The sequence below is a fragment of the Anastrepha obliqua genome, chromosome 3 (assembly GCF_027943255.1).
Source record: "Anastrepha obliqua isolate idAnaObli1 chromosome 3, idAnaObli1_1.0, whole genome shotgun sequence".
NCBI classification, from domain to species: Eukaryota; Metazoa; Arthropoda; class Insecta; order Diptera; family Tephritidae; genus Anastrepha; species Anastrepha obliqua.
This window is the reverse complement of record NC_072894.1, coordinates 36,524,999-36,550,677: the sequence shown is the minus strand read 5'-3', so window position 1 is coordinate 36,550,677 and position 25,679 is coordinate 36,524,999. Positions and strand designations below refer to the sequence as shown.

At 33.2% G+C, this 25,679-nt stretch overlaps 1 protein-coding gene across 1 annotated transcript; it reads right to left on the bottom strand.

The window, feature by feature from the left end:
- Window positions 1-10,152: 10,152 nt before the first annotated feature.
- Window positions 10,153-22,265, bottom strand: LOC129240806 (tyrosine 3-monooxygenase). Its single transcript, XM_054876807.1, has 7 exons — window positions 21,654-22,265; window positions 17,078-17,189; window positions 16,025-16,153; window positions 15,779-15,868; window positions 14,178-14,997; window positions 12,416-12,542; window positions 10,153-10,906 (listed from the first exon to the last, which is right to left on the bottom strand). Exons 1-7 carry the CDS (start codon window positions 21,720-21,722, stop codon window positions 10,508-10,510), a joined length of 1,746 nt encoding a protein of 581 aa, XP_054732782.1. The 5' UTR covers window positions 21,723-22,265; the 3' UTR covers window positions 10,153-10,507.
- Window positions 22,266-25,679: the final 3,414 nt, after the last annotated feature.

The window sequence follows — 25,679 nt, the reverse complement described above, 5'->3', positions numbered from 1 at the left end:
ATACATATACACCTACTTACGAGTTCATATATTTAAATCGATAATTTTGTAATATATATTTGTATTTTTAGTTACATTTTCACGCACATTTATTAAAGCTAAACATTTAGATTGTCAATAATATTTGTATTTTTATCGAGCACTTAAATAACAATAACGCTTTAATGTAAATGAAAAGTGCTTAAGTTAACCTAAGGGGGTATTCTGGTCTAGGCACCTTAATTTTAGGTATTTTTAAAACTAAGATAAAAAAAATTAAAAATAATTTTTACTATAATTTTTTTTATGGTTTTTATTAATATTGGAAAAGAATGAAAAAAAATTAATAAAAAAATAAAGATAAAAAACTCGTGGAACTACATGCCGGCGGAGTGGGGGCCACATAAAAACGGTGCTCCATGGTTGTCATGATTCCAACCCTTGTAGCGATCTAAAACAAGCAAATTAAAAAAATTCTTCATGAGTTAGGACGTCGCTATCGGATTACGCCAAATCAAAGAAAAAAAACAAAATTCACAAAATGGCGTCAACTTGAAAAAAAAAATTGTACCCTCTTTTTTTACCTTTTCAAATTTTTTAAAAATACCTCAAACTTAAATTTTTCAAAATCCGAGGCAGCCGCGATAGACAGATGTATATTATAATAAAAAAATCTTATCAAACTTCAAAGCGATCGGTCGAATAGAACTTGAGATATCATGACGACCATCTCAAAAAAAGTAGTTTTGTGAAAATCGCGTTTGAAGCACGTTTGAGCAACAATTCCAATAAAATAACTAAGTCATAATATTTACTACTCACCCACTCTGGATATACCTGTATATATATATATATATTTCCAGGTATATATTATAGAAATATAAAGAATATATATATGTATATATATATATATGTATATATATATATGTATAGAATAAATAAAGGTTGTATGGGATACAAAAGATTTTCTGGAAAGATCGAGTCCTCAAGTGGTCCGGTAACATCTGCTGTTCATTGTGCGATTCCCTCCACTCGCCCGGCTTAGACGCCACGTCACCAAATCCGCTATATCTCCGAAAATAATTCGAATTTTGAAAAATCCGTTGAAGGTCATATTTTTGAAGATCCAAACTTTGAAAACATGCAAAAAAATCGATTTTTTCAGTTTTCTAGACCGGAATAAATTACAATAAGAACGCCGCAATGAGTTTCATATTGGAAATTACCGCCAAAGAAATTGGTATTACTTTCTATGATTTCTCAAAAAAGTCACGCAGACGAGCGAGCTTTCGCTTACCCCATTTCAATTTTTAAAATATAAATAATAAATATGTAAATAAAAAAGTATAATTAAACTAAAAATATAATATTAAAATTGGGTCGAGGAATAAGAGTTTAAAATATCAAAACTGTTTTTCCGAGTGGAAATAAATTACTTCAAAACTATTAGTTCCTTTGTTCAAGTTGCTCGGAGTAAGAGTACTTTCACATATATACATATGTGCATACATACAAACATATGTATATTATATTTGTATTTCTAGTTTATTTTATATTACCCTCAAATGTAGATTATATATTTTTTTCTAGTTTATTTTCTTGTTTTGTAGCTTCAGCAAAGTTTCATTTTCCTTCTTATGAAACGGTATTTGTGTTTTATTTTTGAAAATAACTCATACGATGGAATAATTTACCAGTTAGAATGTTCAACGGTCTATTCCGTAATAGGGAAATGTTCCATTTTTTACAATAAGCAGCAAACCTCTTCGAGCGAAATTAAAAAACGAGTAAATGAAGAAATGAAAAAAAATATTAAAATAAAATAAATTGAACTTAAGCACTTTTTAACATGTACATATAAGTATTATAATTCAGTAATGAAGCATGCCATTTTGAGTTTTGGTGAAGGTTTAAGGATAGCCACTAACATTTCTCCGTCTACTGCTTTTGGTTTGCTTGAGTTTTTGAAATGTTTTTAGCAAACAAACCAGTATTTTTATTTCATTTTTATAAATACTTCCTATTGTCTGCTTTTTAGCACATAATCTAATATTTGTAATACTTGGCAAATAATTTCTTTCATATTTATTTATTTTTTTTGTTGCTTGATTTTTGTCTCGCAAATATTATGTTAATATTTTTAATAGCTGATATCTATTTTTATTCGATATTTATTTCGATTTGTTTTACTAAAATTAACAGTACTTTTAATACTTTACACTTTTTTAATTTCTTAAATTTGTTCTTTTTTTGTTTGTTGCTTCATTTTTGTCTAATTTGCTGCATAATTTCTATTATTATTATTAAATTTAACAATACTTTTATACTTGACACTTTTTTAATTAAAATATTTTTTTTTATCTTTTGTGAATATTTTTACCAAATATACTAATATTTAGACATTTTTAGGTGCCATTTTTCTCTAGCAAATACAAGTATTTTGATGTAAATATTTTTAATAGCTGACATTTATTTTTACTAATACTCTTATTTTTTTTTATTTGTTGCATAATTTGAACTTGTTTTAATAAATTTAACAATACTTTTTTTAATTAAAAGAAAAAGACATGTTGTCAAATCGTAAGCATTTTTAACAAATTGTTCTAATTTTTCGAAATTTTTTGTTTTTTTTTCGAAAAACCTACTTTTTGCCGTATTACCAATTTTCTAATATTTTTACTATTTTGCATACTCTTTTTTGTTTTACAGATTATTTTATTAATTTTTTTCACTTTTTTATTTATTGTTGCGCACCGACTACTATTTTTGTACCGACTAATATTTTTAAAGCTTGTACAAGCATATGTGTTTTATTCTTACATATTTTGTTTTTATTTTTTGCTTCTAAATCCACATTTGAATTTTTCGGCAAATTTATTAACGTGAAATTTATTTCTATGTCTATATACACAAATTTATAGATTTTTTTTTTTTATCTTTCATTTTTATTTAGTTAAAATTTTGTGTATGGTTTTTTTTTAATTTTCTTTGTATATTTGTATATATATTTTAAAAGCTTGACACCTGTTTCCATTAATATGTACCTTCTGATGAAATTTTTTCATAATTATTTTTTACATTTCCCAAGCACTGCATATTCACAAATTCCATAGAAAATGCTTAAATTCATACATTTCCAAATAAGTCGAGCTTAAAATGGAACTTCGATTTTGTAAATTAAGCTCACTTTTCAGTAGCGAGCAAATAAAAAAAGAAATTTTCAAATACTAATGAAATAACTAAATTTTTAAATTAAATTGAAATTTTCGATTCCGCGTATTGACTATCGTTTGTTTTCTCTATAAGACGATAAGCAAATTTTCAAGCCGCCTAATGCTTAAGCATAAATAGTATTTAATATTTACATTTAATTTAGTTGAATATTTAAAAATAATAATAAGTAAATATGATAGCCAATAAATGTATAGCCAACAAAAAATTAATAAGGGCATGTATGAACATATTTTAAAACCAGCTATTCAAAATTAGTTCAAGAATTAACTTTTTCAATTTCATAAAATTTTTTTTTTACAGTATTTTTCAATGTACAAATATGTCGATAATACACAATAATGAGCAGAGAAAGCTTGTTTTGTAAAAATTCCCTAAATTTTGGACGCAAAGTTCTATGCCTGCCGCTGGCGTGTACTCCAAATTAGAACATAAATTCAACAAAAATTTAATAATTTTTTTTTTGTTTCATATAATAGTTTTTTACACATATTATTGTAATTATTTACATTATTCCACTCAATACGATAATTTAATTTTTTTTGTTTTTCATAATCATTACGTATGTTTAATCATTTTTAATAAATAATTTTAATTTTTAATTATAATTCCAATTTTTCATTTTAATTTCAGCTTTTACTTTTAATTTCAATTTTTAATTTCAACTTAAGTTTTAATTTTAATATTTAATATTTAATTTTTAATTTTAATTTGAATTTTTAATTTCAGTTTCAGTTTTTAATTTTAATTTCAATTTTTAATTTTAATTTTAATGAATAACTTTTAATGTACATCGACAAACACATACGCATGTATATTTAGCTAATTTTCTAAAATCTTGCTTTTTGCATTTGCATTTACATACGTACTTCAATATTTTAAATGATTACAACTTCTTTGATTTTCCAAATCGCTTCATCCACCACTTCAAGAGGCATCGCTCAAACAAGTGACGGTTAACTGGGTCTATGCTTAACAAAAGCGTGCAATTTCAAACCTAAGATAAGTAAACATTTAATTCACTTTACAAAAGTGAAAATCAAAGGTGGTGTATGCCAAATGGTAGTTTTTTTTATGGTAATCAAATAAAATCTTTAGTTCGCATTATACTTTGGAAAGTTTAAAATCAGGCACATCTACCAAATAAAGACTCCACATTTTATACAGCGAATGACAATTATTCTGCCTATGTACATATTTGGGCAATTCACGCAAGTTCATGCAATTCGAAAGATGCCTTTTTACCCACAAAAGCATAATCAATTCCCGACGTTTGGAGATTTTATTTTATTTTTTTATGTTGGTAAAACCTTTGAAGCTAAATTTGTTAAAAAATCATAATTTCACCTCCTTTTTTAATAAAGCACAAATAGTGAAATTCATTCACTTGAAAAAAAAAAAAATACCAGTCTAACGGTTAGACGCGATAGAAGTGAAACCTTCCGTAAAACAAACTGAGAGAGAATGAGACGGAAGCAGCATTAGGAGCGGGATAATTATAGGTTCATTATAATATTGCTATAAAGTTCATATTTTATTTTCTTCATTTTATTATTATCCTCAATGTTTTCAATTTCAACAAATGATACGAGTGGCTTATGATAGCTAAAATATAATACAAATGCTTTGGTTTCGATGTTGTCAACACATCTTTGAAATACCGCGTCAATTGTTGTTTTTGATCGTGTTGTCGATTCAGTGCGATTGTTACACATTTTTAAAATGAATGTTGTATTGGGATAGTCAATTAAAGGAACCGCTGTGTTCAAAATTTACGTTAAAATCATTGGAACTTTATCGTAATCTTTTCTAAGTATCCGCGATACTTCTCGTGTATACTTTATTAAATTTTCGTGAATGAATTCCGTGATGCTATTTTTTTTTCTGTCGATATTCAGGACACTTTTCTGGATTTTTTTTTCGGCATAATTGCGGTAAATATTTAAAAATGCAAATATTTACGAATATAAAAATACAGACGCAATACAACACACGCGGTTGCTATTATGAGCGTCGTAACGCGTATATTACACAGACGTACTAACATACACACAAACATTCGTAGGACGCTTGGTCTAAGCAAGTATATATTAGGTAGTGTAGTATAGGTATACATAATGCCTTCTCGCTCACCGTGACTCCATAATACGCAGGCGCGCACACATACGTACTAGCATTCATACAAACATACATACGTATGACGCTTGAACCTAACACCAAAGCAAGCAATAGGCAGTGTAGTATACATACTACAATACTACGCAGCCACACACACAAACGTATATGTCTCTTTTTAGTGTCGCTTTTTCGTTTCATCGAGTCTCAAATCACTCCCAACAATTCTAAAGAAGTTTTCACTTCAAAAACAGTTTCTTTTTTTTTTTTTTGTACATTTTTTTGTATTTGTGCTTTACCATTTTTTCGCTTATTCTTTCAACAGCTAAAGTATAGCATCAACTTACACATAACATTTTTTTTGTATCTACATACACATATTTATATAATATTATTGAATATGTATGGTTAATATATATTTTCAAAGTCCACATATTTCATATGATTTATATTAATAGCTAATATTATAATTACAAATATACAATATACGTATAAGTAACATATGTCAGAACTTATTAAATATTAAAACCTTAACCATTTTTATACTGTTTTCTATGGGAACTAGTCTAAGTGAGACAAACTTCATTACAATAATATCGCTAAAATATTTTTATTCATAAATATATTATATTATATATATATGTACTTTATTTTATATATATATGTACTTTATTTTATTCTTTTATTCATAAATATAATATATTATTATGTATGTGTATGAATAAATGCATGTAAGTATGTATTTATATATGAACAAAATTGTTATATGTAAAAGAAAGCATAGCTGAAAAGAATTGAGAACTTGTGGCCAATAACAGACCGTTATCCGACTCTCAGCTAATTCGACTGAATCTGATGAGGGGTTGATGTAACTGGGGTTACGAAGCGGTTTATTTACGAAAAAACAAAGATTGTGTTATTAATATACGAAAAAAATCGGTACAATGCTACTTCGTTGCCGCCTGAACAGCGACTAATTGGACAAGAGTGTGAATATGGGTTTGGAGGAATGTGTGAATACATAGAAATGATCGTGCAGAATTCGGCTGCCGATAAGATTTTGTTAGTGATATTTAAATAAAATCAACAGGATCTACGTCCATATTGCTTCGTTGCTATCCGAACAATGAGTGATTGGACGAATGTGTGAATACATGGAAATGATCGTGCAGAATTCAGTTGGCGAATCCTCTGTGACTTGGCAGCCGAAGTTCTCGTCACAACTTTTTATACTCATCCTTGAGTAAACGATTTATTTCGGCTTAGAGTCTCTCTCTCTCTATTAAATATTATGAAATAAATGATTTTGCCAACATATTCGGTTATTGGCCTACCAGAATGGAATCATTGGAATCACCTTTGCTTTGGTGCTGCATTCGATATGCTATTCGTTCCATAAGTAGCACACATACATATGTATGAATTTTTGGTGCGGTGGAATATATCGTATTTTTACTTTTCTACCTTTTAATTTGCGTATCTAAAAAGGTTCTACCCTTTCGAATGAAAGGAATCAAACAAATCAAACAGGACTCCTGCTGCTGCCTCACTTAATTTTGAAGCCTGCACGTTTATGTATGTACGCCTAAATATACTACAAAGAATGTGTGGTGCCTTTATCGAAGGCAGTCATATCAATTCTTATTTAAAATATTTTGCAAAAATAGTTCCCTTTTTTTAGCTTGAGCTTCACGTATTTTGTTTAGTATTCGTTAGCAAAAAAAAAAAATTCTCCTTGATTTGCAGAAAGGTTTATTCTGTTTAAAAAAAAAATATTTCGTTGTATTGTTCTTTATTGTTGTTCATTCCGCATTTTGCAGCGTGGCCAGTGCTGTGTATAAGTATTTACTGATCCAAACTTTGGTCATCTATCGGCAATTGGTTGGACCTTATCATTTACTCAACTGAAGAAGTCAACAGCAAAAACAAAAAGTATTTTATCTTTTTACTATTTAACTTAGAGTTCTAAGAATCTCGATAATGGGTGCCGCTCTATCGATAGTGGCCCATATTTTTGGCTTATCATCGTTAAATTAATATTAGTTTTCAGCAGTAAAATCTGTCAATCGTTTTTATTAAAAAAACATTCACAGCAGCATATTTCGAGCTTGAGCTGGACCGCAGAATGATCAGTTATTATAAGGCAAGCCTTTTTTAATTAAGAAACGATTGTGTTATAGACATATTACAGTTTTAAGTCGTCTGTTTTTAGCGATAAAATTAAACTTCGTCCGAAATAACTGATCACTCGATCGCTGTGAATCTAAAGAGGAAAATACAATCATTTACAAAGCTTGTATTCTCTCTAAATTAATAATAAAACATTTTAGAAATGAAAAACGAATTAAGAAACTAAAAATCAAACATTAATTAAATATGTCCATATTCTTTTCGCCAAGCGTTAGCTAGTGGCGCATAAATAAAGCAACTGCTATAAATAAGCATAACTTGGCTGCGCTGGAATAGAGTTGCCTAAAATTACATTTGCTTCTAAAAAAGTGAGTTATACCAATTTTCTGAGTTAATAACCATACGCGCTAGCGGCGAATCTGGCTCAATAATTTTTTTGTTACCTTCACATGAACATTTTTCGTCAAGTGAACCGAAAGCAGAGAGATAGCGAGCAGAGAAGTAGTGTTATTCAAGGTCTTTTTCAGTAATTTTTAGTTAGAAAATCAATCAAAAAAGATGCTGCCGATTGCTGTTGTAATCTCGGTAAAAGCATTCTTAAAACATCAAAAGTGCTAGTAAAATTTGTCAAGTAGGTACTCGTATTAATTGGGATTATACCTTAGCTAATAGCTAATTAGCTAATAGCGACTAGTCGCTGCTTCCTGAATAGTGGCAATGGAGTAAATAAACGTTAGTGTGTAGTGAATAAAAATTAAACAACTATCGATGCAGCATCAAGAACTATCGAGAGCTTTGCATTAGTTACAAACCATCAACGATCACGATAGTGCCGTCGATAGTTTCAACCCACGACCTTTGCCAATTAATGCTACAATTAGTGATACCGCAGTCATAATGCTATAGCCATAACCATAGCCATTGTCGCAACATTGCAGTACTTATCAATTACTCATGCCTTTACCACAAACAGCTGATATTGAAGTAGAATTAATGACAATATTTGCATTTTGTCATAAAAGCACGAATAATTTTCCAGCAAGTCAATTAATTTTTCGTCATTTATTACCAGTATTCAAATTTTTATCGCAAAAGTCGAAACAAATATCAAATATTTCATAGCTGCTTGCGGTTACGGGAAAAACCAAAATTCATCGCGGTTACGGTGATATGATGCGGCACCTATAATCGCTTACGATGATGCTCATATGTTTGCTCATAACAGCTGATTACTCTGGTTACGGTTTGGCAGCACTAATCGCAGCTTTAAGTTCGTTTCTATGTTCAACTACAATCATGCAACAAACATACATTCTGTCAAAAAAGTGTCAGGAATGGATCAATACAGAACAATTTTTTTATTATTCATGCAAGCCAAGGAGTAATTCTCTCATTAAAACATTTTTTTGAATCAAATTCAATTTTCGAAAATATTCTTCTTCTTCTTAATTGGTGCGATAACCGCTTACGCGATTTTGGCCGAGATTAACAAAGCACGCCAGTCGTTTCTTTCTCGTGCTAACCGGCGCCAATTGGACACACCAAGTGAAGCCAAGTCCTTCTCCACCTGATCTTTCCAACGCAGAGGAGGCCTCCCTCTTCCTCTGCTACCACCCGCTGGTACCGCATCGAATACTTTCAAAGCCGGAGCGTTTAAAAACGAAAATATTCAATTCACTTTAATTCCTTCTATCGACTGTAAGCGAACGCCTCGAAATGGTAATTTGATAAAGGTGGTAATTTTTAAAAAGTGAAAAAAGAGCAAAGCATACAATTTTAAGGTGCTGAATGCTGATTTTGCAAAATGCCATTGAGTTTTTCCACAAATCTTAACGTTTTCAAAAAGTTTGCCTTCCAAAATGCCGAATACGGCTCAGATAATATTCGCTTTTTGCCATCTGAACTCTTTTGCTTTTGAGTTTTAACAATGGGTTCTTTAAATGAGCAATTCTCCGCACTTTTTTGACAGAATTTACATGCATCTCCCTGCTTTCCCCGCAATTAACAACTCATTCATAAATGCTTTTATTCATTTATATATATATATTCTTTGTGTATATATTCAATATCTTTGCGCTCTTATAACATAACAAAAATCTAAATTCTACATACCTACAAAATAGTTACATTTAGATATAATATTTAAAAAGATGTAATAAAAAAAAACTTTCACATCTCGTAAAAGCAAATATTTCACAATAATACAAAATACAAGCTCTACACTTCACATCAAAATAGTTATTAAGTATTCATACAATTAAACAAACGAAAACAAAAAGAAATAATCCAAAAATTATAATAATAATACATTCAGAAAAATAATACAATATATGTACACATTTATGTGGATGTACAAATACGAATACAAAATCAATGCACAGTTGTGTGCAAGAGTGCGTGTTTGTGTTGGAGTGTGAGTACGTGAATTTGCTTAAAAACTAATGCTTGCTTTTTGGTCCAATACAGTTGCAGTGATATACAAATAAAATAAATAAGAAATACATACATACAAGGTGATGGGTGAGTGGGTGTGGGTAGTGGAAAGTGGATTGTGGATTGTGGTGTGTAGGGTGTAGATAAATTGTTCAAATCTGTGCGTGAGGTTATATACAAACATATATGCACTTTTTTAATATCTCACTTAAGCATGCGAAAATAAATTTTGTATTTTTTTTCTGTTTTTTTTTCGAATTTAAATTTTTTACACACACAAAAATCTTCAATTGTAAATATTGTGTAAAAACAATATCAACCACAACATCAAAAAATTCGTTAATTTTAAAATAAAATTTAGAATTAGTATGACAGGTAGCATTTAGTAAAACAAATGGTAAACTTTTAAGCGGCATGTCAATTTAAGTTACGAGGTGCAGCATAACTAAATGCTGGCCACAGCTGCCGGCAAAACCGATACATACATAAATACGTGCTTGGGTGATAGAGTGTGTTTGAGTTGCTTTCACATGCATAGGTTTCACGCGCGCACACACACATACACCTACATATCAATCTCAATGTGTGTGGGCCCAATTGAATGGCTAAATGGATGCACTTAGAATGGACGCCTTAACTTTGAAATGGCATTCGTCAAATGCAGGATCTCGGTGTTCATTTGTTGCACCAGCGTGTCCAATTTGTCGACAGAGTCCAGAATTTCGACGCGTTCGGTGTGTGGGTTGAAGCGCACCTCAAATGGACGCGACATGGTCGACACCCAACGACGGAACTTATCTTTGGCATCTTCGAAACTCTCGGCCACATAGTAAATGGGCTGGTATTCCTGATCCTGGTAGGGCTGTACGGCAGTGGAGGCTGGCTCGAATGCACGATGTTCGCACTTATCACTGATGGCGTGCAAGAGTTCACCGTAGGACGAGAGCAGACCAGCACCGTAGGCTTTCACCTGACCATGTTCCTTGCAGAGACCGAATTCGACGGTGAACCAGTAGACCTGTAGAGCGAAAAAGAGAAGTGGAAAAGGTAAAGATTAAGATAGTGGGCATGTCGCATGTTGTATTAGAAGAATGTATGGTTTTATGTTGCAGCATGGCGTACAATGGAAAACTTGACACTGACGCTTGGCCTTTGGTGGTAAAACAATAGCATGGGCGCACAGCACAGGGCCAGTCACAACGCTCGCATGCGAATATGTGTGTGTGTGTGTGTTTGTGTATGCAGCGCATTTTGGCAGCAGCCATGTTTTTGACCTCAATCGTTGGCAAAATTGTCAAGCGCGGCAGCCACAGCTTGAATTTAGCATTGAATAAATGTTTGTTAGTAAGTAAACTTGTTACTTGTATGGAAATATATGTACATGTGTCTTAATTTTTGGGCTCATGCTTGCCTTTTTGTTTTCAGCACGTTCTTATCTGTATTTAAACTTTTTAGAATTTTTGGCTGCCCAAGTAGCTGGCTAAACTATTTTTGTGCTTTTTGTTTTGGCTTTGGCATTTACCGTGCATTGGCGGGCTAATTTACAATCCGCGCAGGCACAAGGCCAACCAAGCTGCAGCCGCGGCAATCGCAGCTACAGCCACAGCGTTCGTTATAGCGCAAACGCATTGCACATTCAAGTCAAACTAAAGACGAAAAAATAATTGCAGCAATGCACTTGCCTTCCTACCATTCAGCGTGTGTGGTGTGGTGGGTGCCCAAGAGTGTGCCAAGCTGAGCTCACGAACTTGAATTAAATCGACACTAAGTTTTAGTTTTTACTAATATGCACCAGATAGCACAAGCACTTCAACTTGGCTTAGAAAACACGCTTAAAATGGCCTGTTCTTGAGTTGGTTTGTGCCCACAATAGCGGTGCAGTGACAGTGGCAGTGGCCGCGATGGTGGCAAACTATGTGAATATGACTAAGGCGGTGTATGCTAAGGCCACGCAGTGCATACATACATAAGTATTTGTGTCGACTGCAGACTATCGAATAACTAGCAGTAACTAGCAACAGCGCAAGCAGCCCTGTCTGGTCGCTACTAAATCGCTGCAATGGCACAACTGTTGCGATTAGCTGGGATGGCGTTGGCTAAGTGGGCGCGCACTCACAGCCAGCGTAGCTGCTAAAAGTGCACTAAAATGTCTAAATTGGCAATTAAAGCGAGCACTTAGCCAAATTAAATAACAAATATATAGCTTAATGTTGTGCATATACATATTTATGAATGCATGGCTATTCGTCGCTAGCAGTTCTGCATTTCTGCTTGTTTGCTCTGTTGCCAGATTTGCTTAGCTGGTGGCCACTGACTGTGCCACTTGACTTTTAAAATCAAATTTGTTGTAATAAGTAAATGATTTTAGCGATATCGATGCTTGGGTGGCTGTTCAATACTCGTAGCAGTAGCAACAGCAGATGTGGACAAATATGCACCAAGGCTACTAGCGACGGTGCTAACTAGCGATCTACATATGCAGCATGTTTATGAGGCTTTTTTTGTGTGTTTTAATTATCATACTTACAGTGGACAATTTTTCGATTTCGTCATCGGAGGCACCCAACGAGGCCAAACCAATCTCCTGCGAAAATTGTGCGAAGCTGGGGTCAGCTAAGAGTGGCATATGGCCAAGCAATTCATGAATGCAGTCACTGTAAATAAAAGAGAAAAAAAATATTGAAAAAATTGTAATTAATAATTACTGCTATAATTTGTTAGGAAGTAGTTGCAAATTGATGAATGAAATAAAATGTCATCTATCAGTAGAATGAACAAATACATTATCACGCAGATTGCCGTGGAGTTTTGAGTGTAATTTCGCTGGGACTTCATTTTAGTGGAAATACGAGAGGGAACTGATAGAAAAATCTTTAGTTAGTGAACTTTTGTAAACAACTATGTAAAGTATGAGTGAGTTAATGTAAGCCAAAAATGAGAGCTTGCAAGGTTGTGACATCCGCGAGAGAGTAAATACAAACACTCTTCTACAATTAAGAAAGGGAACCGCGTAGTACAATAAATTCGCTCGTTCATAACTAATAGAACTAAAAAACTATGAAAACTATGCATGAAAATATGGAATTCTTATGTCAGCAGATCAGCTAATTCATAGGTTTGAATCTGAGTGCATGAACATGAAATAATAGAAAATGGTTTTTCTAGCGGTCTCCCCGAAGCAGGTAGTGGCAAACATCCGCGTGTATTTCTGCTCATAAAAAGTATTTGCCGAACGGAGTCGGACTGTACGTCCCTCTATTTGTGAAGCAACAACAAGACGCGCGCCACAAAAAGGAGAAGGAACTCGACCAAGCCGCTAACAGAAGTGTACGCGCCAATTATTTATTTATTTCAGATCAGCTGATTCTGTCAAATTCAAGGAAAGTGCGGCTCGCGGTTCTGTTATCAGCTCATACATCATCAGCAGGTCAACAACTGGCACCAAAAAAGCCCACTGATTCCACAGTATTCTCTCAACTGTAACTAAGAATTTCCGCTGCTGTAAAACATTGCGCTCAACGAACAGCCAGTCATTCTCACTGCCCACTCAGATTGCGCTTAAGTGGATTCACTTTTGAAGTGATAAACAACAACGTGACAATGTTGATATGTCATTCAATTTTCATAACAATAAGTAGAAAAGCGCTTATAATTTAATGTAATTGCTGAAAATAGCTTTCCACGCTCACTGCCCTAAGAAGCCAAAAGGACTGGCTGTGTTGGTCACTAGCTCTAAACACAGCCTGCTTGAACAAAGTTATATTTATAAATTAATTACCAGCAGTTAATGGAGCTAGCTGCACTGGTAAAGTGTGCCAAAGTGCTAAGAATTGACACACAACAGCAATCAAGTCAGAGCTATCCCCCAGCCATTTCTTTCACGTCTATGCGCCTCTTCGGTACGGGTGTGTGGGTGATGCCTGCATGCAAAAGTTGCCAGGCAATTACTCGCTTCCGACAAGGCAGCGTCAAGTTTCTCTTTCCTACACCCCATTGTTATATAGTTGCTACATGCCACAGTTGGTGTGGTGTGGTGTGTGCCACATGAAAGCATATTCGCCGTGAAATGAAATTAGTGCATCTTGCTTTGTACCTTGACTGCTGATGCTTAAGTTAATTTGTCACACAGCATAACAATGCGCATAGCTGGCTGTTTCCTGCTGCCACACAAAGGATTCTTGCTCATACCCAATTAGAACATATTTTCTTAACTTTTAGCACAACTACCCACCCTACTACGAAAATTCAAGCGCGTTTGTATGTTTGCATTTTAGTCAGATGATACTTACGGTTCGGGTGTGTGGTATGGTGAGTTGACGTGACGCACATATTGTGTGCTTTGGAAAATGCGGAATGCCAACGAGGCGAGAAAATCGCGTGCGGTCAGCAGACCGGCGGCGGGACGCAATGTGAAGCCAGTGTTGCGACGCAAAAAGTCCGACATCTCTTGCAATTGTGGCAAACGGTGTTCGACGAAGATCTCCTCATCGCGCAACTTCTGGAAAGCGGCACGATATTCTTGGCAAGCGTGCTTCTTCGACAAATCGATAACGGTCAAGAGAACCGAACGCCAAGTCTTTACTTCAACATCGGAGTATTCGATGTATGGGATTGGATCGCCATATTTGTAAGCGAATGCAATTTCGGCAATTTCCTTGCGACGTTGGCGATAGACTTTATCAGCAAAACCGGGATGGTTCATGTCCAAATCGGGTTCATATTTGGTCATCAAGTGATTGCAGTTGTCCAATTCGGAAGCATGTTTGGGGAACCAGGGTGACTTGACGCTAATGTTATGTTCAGCCAATAGACTGATACTATTGAAGGAGCCTGATTGGCGTAGTGAGCGAATGAGTTGCAAGAGATTGGCACGTGTCATCTCGACTTTGATTAGCACATCATGATCGACGCCTTGGTCGCGAGAGATACGCGATTCCACATGTTGTACGGTACCCTTGAAAGTTTCGATAGCCTTGAGTATGCGGCCAAGTGAGGAAATGCCCTCCTTGAGGCGTACGATGAGTGCGGCGCTCTGTATGGCATTCTCGGCCTCGACCGATTCAGAGGCGGCATTGGCGAGAAAAACTTCTTCCTCGGTAAGACCGGCATCTGTAAGAGAAAAAAGGGGTGATTAAGATTAAAATTAAATATCCAATAAGATAAATATTTGAGAAAACAAATTGATTTCCTGTTCATTTAAAATCTTAAATAAGTTCAAGCTGCATAAATCCGCTTGGCATGCTCGGCACACTCTACAAGTGCGCTTCAGCCGAAAGTCAATTGCACTCACTATACAAGTATAGTCGCATTAAGAAGGAAGAATGACAGAACGACTTGATAAATCTATTAAAAATAACTCTCACCCACTCAATGCGATAAGTGCCTTCAAGGGACAGCGGTGAAGTTCGCTTCGAATACATATTTATGTGCATAACTACTAATGGAGGTTGGGCGAAATATTACAAAGCGGCTTTAGTCATAATTTTTTTGCTTGCCAACCATTGTTACCGTGAAGTCAAGCGCAATATGTTTCCCTTTCATCGCCCACACCCACCCTTTCATCATCCACTTTCGCTTACATAATAAAATCAACGCAATAAAAATAGCATCGACGTAAATGTGTGCAATGGAAATGGAAATGTTAAAAGGAAATGTGCGATTTTCGCATTTGAAATGTTGCGCGTACGTGGCATAAGGACATCCTTTCGTGCGAGTGGCTGTGTGCTCATTCGCTCACAGCTTACTGCTCTTTGTGCGGAAACGGACGAAGTAAGCGTATTAAATGGCAAATGCTTCATCATAATCATAATGCGTTTGAAGGCACTTTTTGACTTTGCTATTAACCCAATCCCTGGCCCGTTCACGTACGTTGACGATAACTTTTGCTTACCATTTGAGCTGTCGCTGTTGTTACTGCCCGGTGCACCTTCACCCTGAGTAGCTGAGCCCGTTGTGGCACTAACGGTTTCATTTTGGGTTTCTAAGTCACAACAAAGGGAAAATGAAAATAGAAGAAAATAAAATGGAGAAAAAATTAATAATAATCATAAATTAATAATAAAAACAAAAAAACGTTAAATGAATTAAACAAAAGTAAAATTTCCTATTTTCACACTCTCTCTGTCAGATAGTCTACCTTCAAGGATGTCGTGTACTTCAGCTGGAATCTCCACATTTTCAACCGACTGAGCGGCTTGCAATTCAATTTCTTGCTCAACTGGAGCACCCTTTGCCTGCTGGATGCATTCCTCCAAAGTGGCCTCGTCTAATTATTGACAAATAAATAAAAAATAAAAATTTCACATTTTAAATAAAAAACAAATCAAATAAGAAGAAAGAAAATTAAACACCAAAAAAATGCTGAGCAAAAAATAAGCAAAAATTGAAATAAATAATTGTGCAATTAATTGAAAGGAAAAATTTTAATTTGATAGGAAAATGGAAAAAACTCTCTACACGAGGATTGAAGGCACCACATTTCGTGTACTAGTAGCGTGCGCTAGATTTTTTTTTTTTTTTTATTAAAAGGGATAATAAAACTTTTTTTTTTCTAGACTATAACAATTTTTTTGGAAATGTTGGTGTACCTGAATCTCTTCAGTTGACGGAAAATATGGAATTGACTTTAGTAATAATTATCCCTTTTTTAATTTTAAGTACTTTTTTGGCAAATAGAGGCGGCCATAAAAAATTATACAACACAAATATTTTTTTATTTCATTTCTATTCTCTTTTATTTTTTTTGGTCTTTTTTTCAACTTTTTTTGTGTAAACAATTTTTTTATTTGAATTTCTGCACCTGTAACTGTTTAATATGCATATAATTATATTATATATTTTTTTTTGTTCTTTTTTATTTTTTTCATTTTTTTAACTAAATTTTTTTTATTTATTTCTTTTTGAATTTCAGCACCCGCAACTGTTTAATACGCAAAAGCTTCGTTTTTTTTTTAATTTTTATTTGACCAAATAGAAGCACAAGATGCCTGAGAAATCTTCAAATTTAGTTATATCTTTTTAAGCTTTTCTTATTTACTTTCGAAACGGTTTTTATAGTTCACTGAGAGTTTCAAGAATCATCGCTATCGCCTTTGAAATTAGTTGGCTTTATTTGCTGAGCACATTTTTTAATGTTTTAAACTTTTTAATTTTTTTACTGCACATTTGTTTAAAAATTTAATTTACTTACCATTGGACTTTTGGCGCGCTTCTTCCAGCACAGTTTGTTTATTTTGCTTAACAACCAGGCTCTCAAAGCGTGCATCCTCCACCAACGAACGGCGGCGTGATGGATAGCCATTCTGAAATAGAGAAACATTACAAATTAGTTAAATGGTGAATAATCAAACCATCATAAATTTAATTAAAGGTAGTCTGTAATTTCAATTTACAATATTCAGCTGTAATCTTCTTTAGATTAAAGAAAAAAACAAATTCAATTACTCATAAGCATTTCAACGCTCTAATTCCTAACCACCCTAATAACCATTAGGTGACCAACAACCACCCCCAGCTAATGCGTTGCCATTGGCTAAAAAGTTTTTAAGCGCCTTTTCAACTCAAATTACACAGAGTTGTCGTTGGATTGAACGTGCATGTGTGGGTGCGTGTGCGTGTGTATGTATTAGAGAATAGCACTCGTAAAGTGCTAAAGCGGATATGAACGGGAAATTGGCGCATCAACCACAGCTTAAATTGATTTCCATTAAAAAACGAAATTATGGAGATTATATCTAAAAATGCTGCTGGTTTAAAAGGATGCACAAATTGAAAAAAAATTAGATTAAATAAACAAATTTTAAAATATATAAAATAATTAGAATGAAAATCAACCACCATAGCCGGCAGATCATACAAATCAATTAAAGCCTTGGAACTTAGTTGGCTGTGGCAGAGAGGTGTGGAATTTTCCCCGTCTTGACACTTATGCAATGTGATCTGGCTTTTTTAATTTTATTTTTTTTTTTTTTTTTTTGCTGGTACAACTTTTGATTTGACAGCGCTTTCTATGGCATATCGCTCGGTTTGTGCTGCTGCTGCTCCGACGACATACTTCCCTACCTCAGGTATTCATAAGTCAATATTTTGTGGTGTGACACAATTTAAACAAATAAATATGTACGGGTTTGACTGAAGATGCTGTGTGGACAACAATAATAATAAGCCGACATTTCAACACACGACGGTCAGTTAGCGCGGAAGACCGTCTACTGGCTGAAGCCATTCATCCATCCGCATTGCCAATGGAGGTGTCCCAGTACTCCACTGAACTCTACGATGATGTGTATAACGCGCTTTGTCTTCACATATTCGCCAGTGCGTATGTTGGTATATATGCATGTTTGTATATAGAGCCGGTTACCAAATCTTTGCTGGCTTTATCACTTGGAAACCGTTGAAAACGAAAGTAGTGCGTTGTAGCTCTTTTTTTCTGTTTTGCTTCATTGCATTTTGAAGTTAAACAACTTAGCATTGACAACATTTACACATTGTTTTGATTTTTTTTTATCAGCAAACAACAGTAATAAGAAAACAAAATAATTTACAAAATTCACCGGCAAATAACTGGTTTATGGGCCAAAAAATTATAGCAAAATAAAAAGGCTAAGCGGAAAAATGATTTTCGTAGCGTTAGGTCAGTTTTTTTTTTTGGTTTTTTGCTTTTGTTTTATATTTACACATAAATTTCTATTGACTTGTATTTAAAGTTATTATTTTTACTATGCGTGCACGCAAAGTTCGTAACTACGATTTTGCCCTTTGCGACCAAATTTTCGAATAGTAAAGTATGTTGGAAGTCACAAAAAATAATCTCATGCTATATATCTGACTTAAGTGGCTGTTGATTTTTATTTCATTTTTTTCTGTGTCTAGTGTTTGCACTTTCGTTCGACATCTTAAGTAATCATCGACTACTGGGCAGCGTGGCATCAAATAAAGTTGTCAAGGTGCGCTTCAAACGTAAGCGTGTGATTTTAAATATAATATTTTGACAGTTTTAGGTGTTAAGCTGGCATAAATTTGTTTACAAATGAGATCGAAAATCTAAATATATTTAATAAGCTGAATCCATTATTGAGATATCAGTGCTCATAATGGAGCAAACAACTGAACTTTTTGATTTCATTATATTTGATTGAGATATTATATTTATATAGGTGAATGGCGCTCGTGGCAAGCAGGAAGTATTTTCATGTGCGCATTACTGCTTTTGAAAATAAAAGAATACAAATTTTAATCGCCCATAATGGGTTAAGTAAAATTGATGCCCTTTTCCTATTAGTGATTTTTCAGCATACCTATTATTATTATAATTTGTTGACAAGTTTTTATTGCAATGACCTTCGCCTGCCCTAGCAATTTTAGAAGGAAAAGGCTGATGAAAGAGTGCATAGTTTTGGAATCACGCGGTGGCATTGCGTATTTTGGTGGGTAAGTATTTACAAAAAAAAACAAAAAAAAAACAAAGACTATACGCGCACAGCAAACACTCTTTAGTAACATATGAATTTATGTATGTAACCCATTAACGTTTACTAATAAACCTTTCTATAACAAAGTTTTCTCTGTCTGAGGCTACCCATCTTCGCGCTGACAAGTGATCAATTGTGCCGGCAACGCTGAGTTGGCTTACTTGCATCTTGTTTTTTTTTTCTTGTTTTCATTGTATTTTTAAATTTTTTTTCTTTTGCTGCTCTTCTTCTGCATGACTACCTTAAACGCATCTGTTCAATTTGCGCTGGCACACGCCCACTTTCACTCTTAGCGCTTTATTTCAATATTTTCTGTTAAATAACTTGACTGTTTTTATGTTGTCATTGTCAAGTTTTCCAGCGCTTCCCTGACCGTTGCCAGGTGTCGAATGAACAGCGCTTGCCTGTGTTTGACAGCCACCGATTCTGGTAATAAACACGTTGGTGTGCTGCATGAATTGAAGCTATCTCTGTGGCATATTTGCATTTGATGAAAATTCATAACATAAAAATTAAAATTAAAAAATTTTTTTTTTTTGTTTTCTGCTAATTTAAATTTGGTATGTTTGGCATTTGTCACGTAGCCCAATTTGGGCGTTTGTGTGTTTTTAAAAATGCGCAATAATTTTGATATTGGGTTGAAGGTTTTAGGGAATTTGCGTAATTCGAAATTTTGTGTTGCTAGAAGATTTAGTGAGCATTTTTTGAGCATGAAAGAAAAATTTAAAAAACCACAGTATTTGGAAAAATACAAATATTTGGAAATTTTCATATGAAAACTTTTTTCCATTGATAGGCATATGATTTTGGGAGGAGATCTAACCAAAGCAACACCAATAAGTGAATAAGAAAATTTGTTGTAAAAATTATGGAAAATTATGGTTGATCAAAATTTTTGGTGAAAACTATTGATTCATTTAGTATAGGGTCAAAGTAGTTCGTTTTGAAAACTGCTTATTAACATTTATCGCTTATCTTAGATTTTTTAAAAGAGCAAATTGAAATAGTCAAAAGTTGAACAATCAAAAACATTAAATTTTTTTTTTTAATTTGTCAAAAACATATTTTTTGCTATTTAAAGTATATATTGTAAATAGTCTCAAATTTTTTCATACTTTTTCTGTCACATGAATGCTACTCCAATGTTCGCTTCTGCAATTTAATAATAATAATGTTTTTAAGACACTAATTTTTATGATTTTTTACAGTTTCAAAACAGCGCAATTGTTATTTTTTACAAAAATGCAAGTGACCTAAAATTAAAAAACAAAATGTTTTCTTATTTTGCAGATAAATTCAAGTAACATAAAATTAAAAAAAAAGTTGTTTTCTTATTTTTTCACAAAAATTCATGAATAATATTTTTTTTTATTTTTAACAAAACAGAGTTTTATAAAATAAATCAACAACAAGGCCAAGTCATGCTGTAAATAACCGTTAAACAAGTTGGTAACGAGGATGTGGCAACAAAATGGTGCGGAAGCGCTAGTTGAATTCTGGCAGAATCACCACTTTAACCAACCAAGGCCAAGTTTTTGTGATTTTTTTGTATTACGATCACTAATTTCATAAATGTGACTGAACTTGGCTAAATTTAAATTTTAGTTTTTCTTCAAAGAATGTTTTAAATTTGTTATAAAGCATGGTATTAAGGACAATTCAAGTACTTGCATTAAAATTTAAAAAATCTTTAAAACTGAATAAATTTTATGTTGAAATTTGTAAGCATTAATCGAAATTATACTTTAAATGAAAAACAATTTTCATTTCTATTCAGATAAACAAAAAGAATCTCAAGTCTCAGGCATTTTAATACTGTTTTTCAAAATCGCAATATTTTCATCCATAAATTTCCAAGCACAATGTTGAATTCGGAAGCATTTATTGATTCATTGCGAACTTTTCTTCAAATCAAAATCAATTTTTCGTTTAAATTTTTTTCAAATTCGAAATTTCTTTAATTACTACTCAAAAATGCATGACATTCAAAACTTCAATTTTATTCTTTAGCAAATTTCGACTTACAACGTTTTGGTATTTGTTTTTTTTAAGTTTCAAAAATAAATTATGAAGCGTATCTGAGCAAATTTTCCATCCAACTTTTACCCAATATATGCACTTTTTATTGTAAATCACCCAGGCATTTTTTTTACTAAATCTTGAAAGCTTAATAAGTGTTTAAGAGAGATGTGACATCCACCACTTTTTAAATATAATCTGAAATCTCCACATCAACCTCATTTTCACTTTCTTAATACAACATTAATTTTGCAAAAATCGCATTTGACTCACCTCAATACTGTAGGATTTTTTGATAGCGAACATTTCGCGGTTCTTTTGTGCAGCAGCTACGGCCATCATTTTGTTAGTTTTTGTTTTGATTTATAAATTTACGAAGAAAATTCAAAAATTTATTGCAAAATGCAATTTTTGATAACTTTATAATGTTTTTTTTTTGTTATTGTTTAACAACTGTTCTCAAAAATAAGCCTTCGAAATGCACTTTCACTGCTTATTTCAAAAAACAAATTTTCTTGCCAATTTTCTGTTAATTAAACTTTGAAGTAGTTTTGCTTAACGTGTGTTTACGTCTAGCAGCTCCAGAAATCACACAAAAAAAAATTTTATACAAGTAAGTATGTATTTCACAGGATCAACAACTTGATATCCTTATCAGCTTGATACTTGTTTGTGTAGTATATTTAAATTGTAGAATTTCCAGCTATCGAAACTTTTCAATAATTGTGAACTTTTCGATATAGTTTGATTTAACTTTTGTATCCTTTCGAAACTTTACTCTCAGGCAGAAAAGCTAATTATATGAATTACAATAAACACAGCGTTTTAAATATTTAACAAACTACTTAACTTCTTAACCAAAGTGGCAAGTCTTAAGAGCGAATGATAGCGAATCAATGCATGCTTGGTATCCGGCGGCATCCGCTTAAATACCCTCAAAGCGTATCGTAACGAAACGACAAAAGAGCTGTCGAGCCGAAGCTGTCGTTGTTACTCTTAGGGTGGTAACGAAGGTAAGCACACAAGTATATGTGGCTCTGCATGTGCGTATTGCGTATGTGTGTGTGTTTGTGTTTGTGTGTGTGTGTGGCTGCTCGAAAATCCGCTACAGGTTTATGGTGTTTCTGTTTTCTTTTTTTTTTTTGCTTTGTCTTGGTCTTTTACTTCCAACAACAGGTGATGAAGACGTCATCAACGCGACAGTTACCGTGCGTAGCATCAGCCACATTAGTACCTCTCTCTCAGTATTTCTCTCTTTATCTTACAGCATCACAAAATAAAATGAGAACAGCAAAATGAAAACAAATGACTTGGCCGCAGGTTGTGGGGTTCCCTCACGTTTGCGCGTACACCAAGTTCAAGTTGAGTTCTATTGAATGAGCGCTTATACAATCACCAAAAACAACAAAAAACACACACACACACTTCGGTACTGACGTGAATCAAAGTGTTGGAATCACCCGGTGGACCAAGATTGTTTTTGTTGCTGCTGTTAGTTAGTTGTTGTGATACAATTGTTGGTATAGATGTGTGTTGTGATATTTGGTCCAGCAATGCAACGACTGAATTCGCGATTGAGCGCGCGCGACAGGTGAGCGCCGGCAAAAATGAGCTGGTTTAGCACGCTTGCGCACGTCATCAACGCAAACCTCGGCGACGCGTCATTAACACGCCGCTCTCGCCGATAGCTTTCGACAGCATTGTTTAATTTTTTTTTAATTTAATTTTATTCGAAGATATGTAGATATGTGTGTTTATTAAATATTCATACGTTTTATTTTATTTTGTCACACACTTGCTAATTTGGGGTCATTCATTCCTGGAATACTCGGCGATATTTCTATCCTGAACGGGGAATTTTCGTTCGACACATGTACGACTATGTATATCAGCCTAATGACGCAGAAGGATCACATTCAAGTGAGTATAATATACATATGTATATGTAGGTATATGTATGATTGTTAGGTTGCTATTGTCACAAGTGTTAAAACAAATAGGTTTATACTTAATATTTTGTGAATATTTTGAATGATTATTGGGAAAATTTGGGGGGAAAATGTTATTCTAATACAAAAATAAAATATTTGCGTATCGTGAAGAGAAAAAGAATTTCTGATAAGAAAAAAACATTTTCATTTGGGGGCGTCGTGAAGCTGAACGTTTCTCCATTTGTACAGCCATATTAAGAGGTATACCACAAAGGATGTATAAGTCAATTATTATATAAATATACACATACATACATACATACTTATAAATGTAGTCATTATCTTTCGAGTTAAAAATTCCTAATTAATGGCAATTTCCTAAATAATAATAATGAATAATTATTAATACTCCAGGCAAGAAGATAATTGGAATTGGGAGTCCTCCTAAGGTACATTTATTATTTTTTTTAAATCCAACCAAAAGTTATTTTACAATGTTTGAACTTAAGAATACTATTTTTACTAATAAAATAGTGTAAATACACATAAAGTTAATGTAAATAGAGTTAGGGAGGGTCTCAGTAGGATATAACATATAAAGTATGTTAAAATTGTGACGGTTTAGAAATAGCAGGGAAGAGAAAAAGAAAGATATACGAACACATTGGCAACAAAGTAATGGAGCAGTTCACTTCTAAAGTGCGGTGTGCTTCTGATTATTTTAATTTTTAGCGGTAGGAGGCCCCGAAGATGGGCTGCATGGACAAAGAACTGGCGTTCTGATACTGGGCACATAAAATTAAAATTTTAATAAAACGCGCTTGTTAACAGCAGAATATGTAAATATGGCATTTAGTTTTAGTAATAATTAATCACTCTAATGATTGCTGATTGAATTATGTAATTTTTTCTATGATTTCTGATTGAACCATATTACTTTTTCTATAATTAGTAAGCGATTGTAATTAGCAATAAGCCAAAAATGAATAAACCAGTAAAAGAAAAATCAAAAATGATTACTTATTATTATTATTTTTTTTATTTTTTTTTTCGGAGAAAGGTAAAAATATTTATTTCATTAGGTGAATGCTCCGACTGCCAGAAGAGTATTAAGAAAAGCCGTATATACTGGATGTATTTCCCTAACTTTGGAAAAATTATATTTTTTCGGATTGAGGGTAGTTTTGCATTTTTGCTATCAAAGGAAGAAAAATTGTGTTAATGAAATCTGGTAGAGCGGTAAATAAAAAGAATTTATTACCAATAGTGAAACACGATATTGGTAGGTTATTATGTGGGGTGTATGGCAGCTGGTGGCGTATGAAAATTTGAAGTTTACCAACTCAACAATAGATAAATTTGCTTATTTGGATATTTTAAAACATAATTTCAAGCAAGGCTGAGCTGATAGGGTTATCGAATGAATGTTGCTTTCAACAAGACAATGGCCATAAGCATATGGCTCATATAGCAAAGTTATAGCTTCTCAATAATATCCGCAAGCTATTGCCAACACCTGTTGGAGTTTGAAAACCTTTTGAAAACTTATGGACGCTTCTGCAACGAAATATATTATAAGGGAACACCAAATTGCGAGCAAAGTAGTCTATAAATATGTTATGTAGCACAAGTGGGAAAGGATTATTGTAGAGGAGACTACCAAATTGGTAAATTCTCTCTGCCCCATTGGCTTAAGGAAATGAGGAAACGTCGTGGGTGCGTGCAAGGTGCACAAGAAAAGTTTAGAATTTTTGGAATATTTAAAATATTTTATTTAAGTCAATAAGAGTGATCTGAAACGAATTACGCTTTTATTTAATAAGTTTAATTTTGTTATGTAGTCAAAAATGACAAAAGTTAATTTCAGAAGCTTAAAAACTCTTTTCGTGTTACTTTTTCAACTACGCTCAAAGGAGCGTAGACTTATGGCACTAAGTGTACATATATTGTTTTAAATTGAAAAATAACAATGGACAAAAATAGTAAATAATATCAGATGGATAATGATTTCTTTATTATATCTGGTACAATTGAATTAATTTAAGCAATAAATTAAATCAAATGTAGCTTATGAAGACACTTAGTTTGTTAAAATATGAATAAATTTTAAAATTGAATGCTATTGGTAAAAGTATCTTCCACTGTTATCAAAAGTTGTCGCTTCGCAATGTTAAGAACAACACGACTTGAAATATATGTAGAGGAACTAACATGCATTTCAGGTTCCGCAAAGGTCTCTAAATATTAGATTATTTTCAAAATAGGTTTAAATTTACTAAAATCGTTTTCTTACCTTTGCTCACCACGAACTCTTTGCTCCAAATCAAGCATCATAATTATTTGCGACATACTATATTTTCCTTAACTT

What these genes read in the sequence shown, in the direction of transcription:
- LOC129240806 (XM_054876807.1), bottom strand. Translation starts at nt 21,722, where the DNA reads ATGATGGCCGTAGCTGCTGCACAAAAGAACCGCGAAATGTTCGCTATC. An exon ending in CCATACCACACACCCGAACC is followed by an intron (nt 12,543 to 14,177) that starts GTAAGTATCATC and finishes TTTTATTTACAG; the next exon opens with TGACTGCATTCATGAATTGC. An exon ending in AAATCGAAAAATTGTCCACT is followed by an intron (nt 10,907 to 12,415) that starts GTAAGTATGATA and finishes TTCGCTCTACAG; the next exon opens with GTCTACTGGTTCACCGTCGA.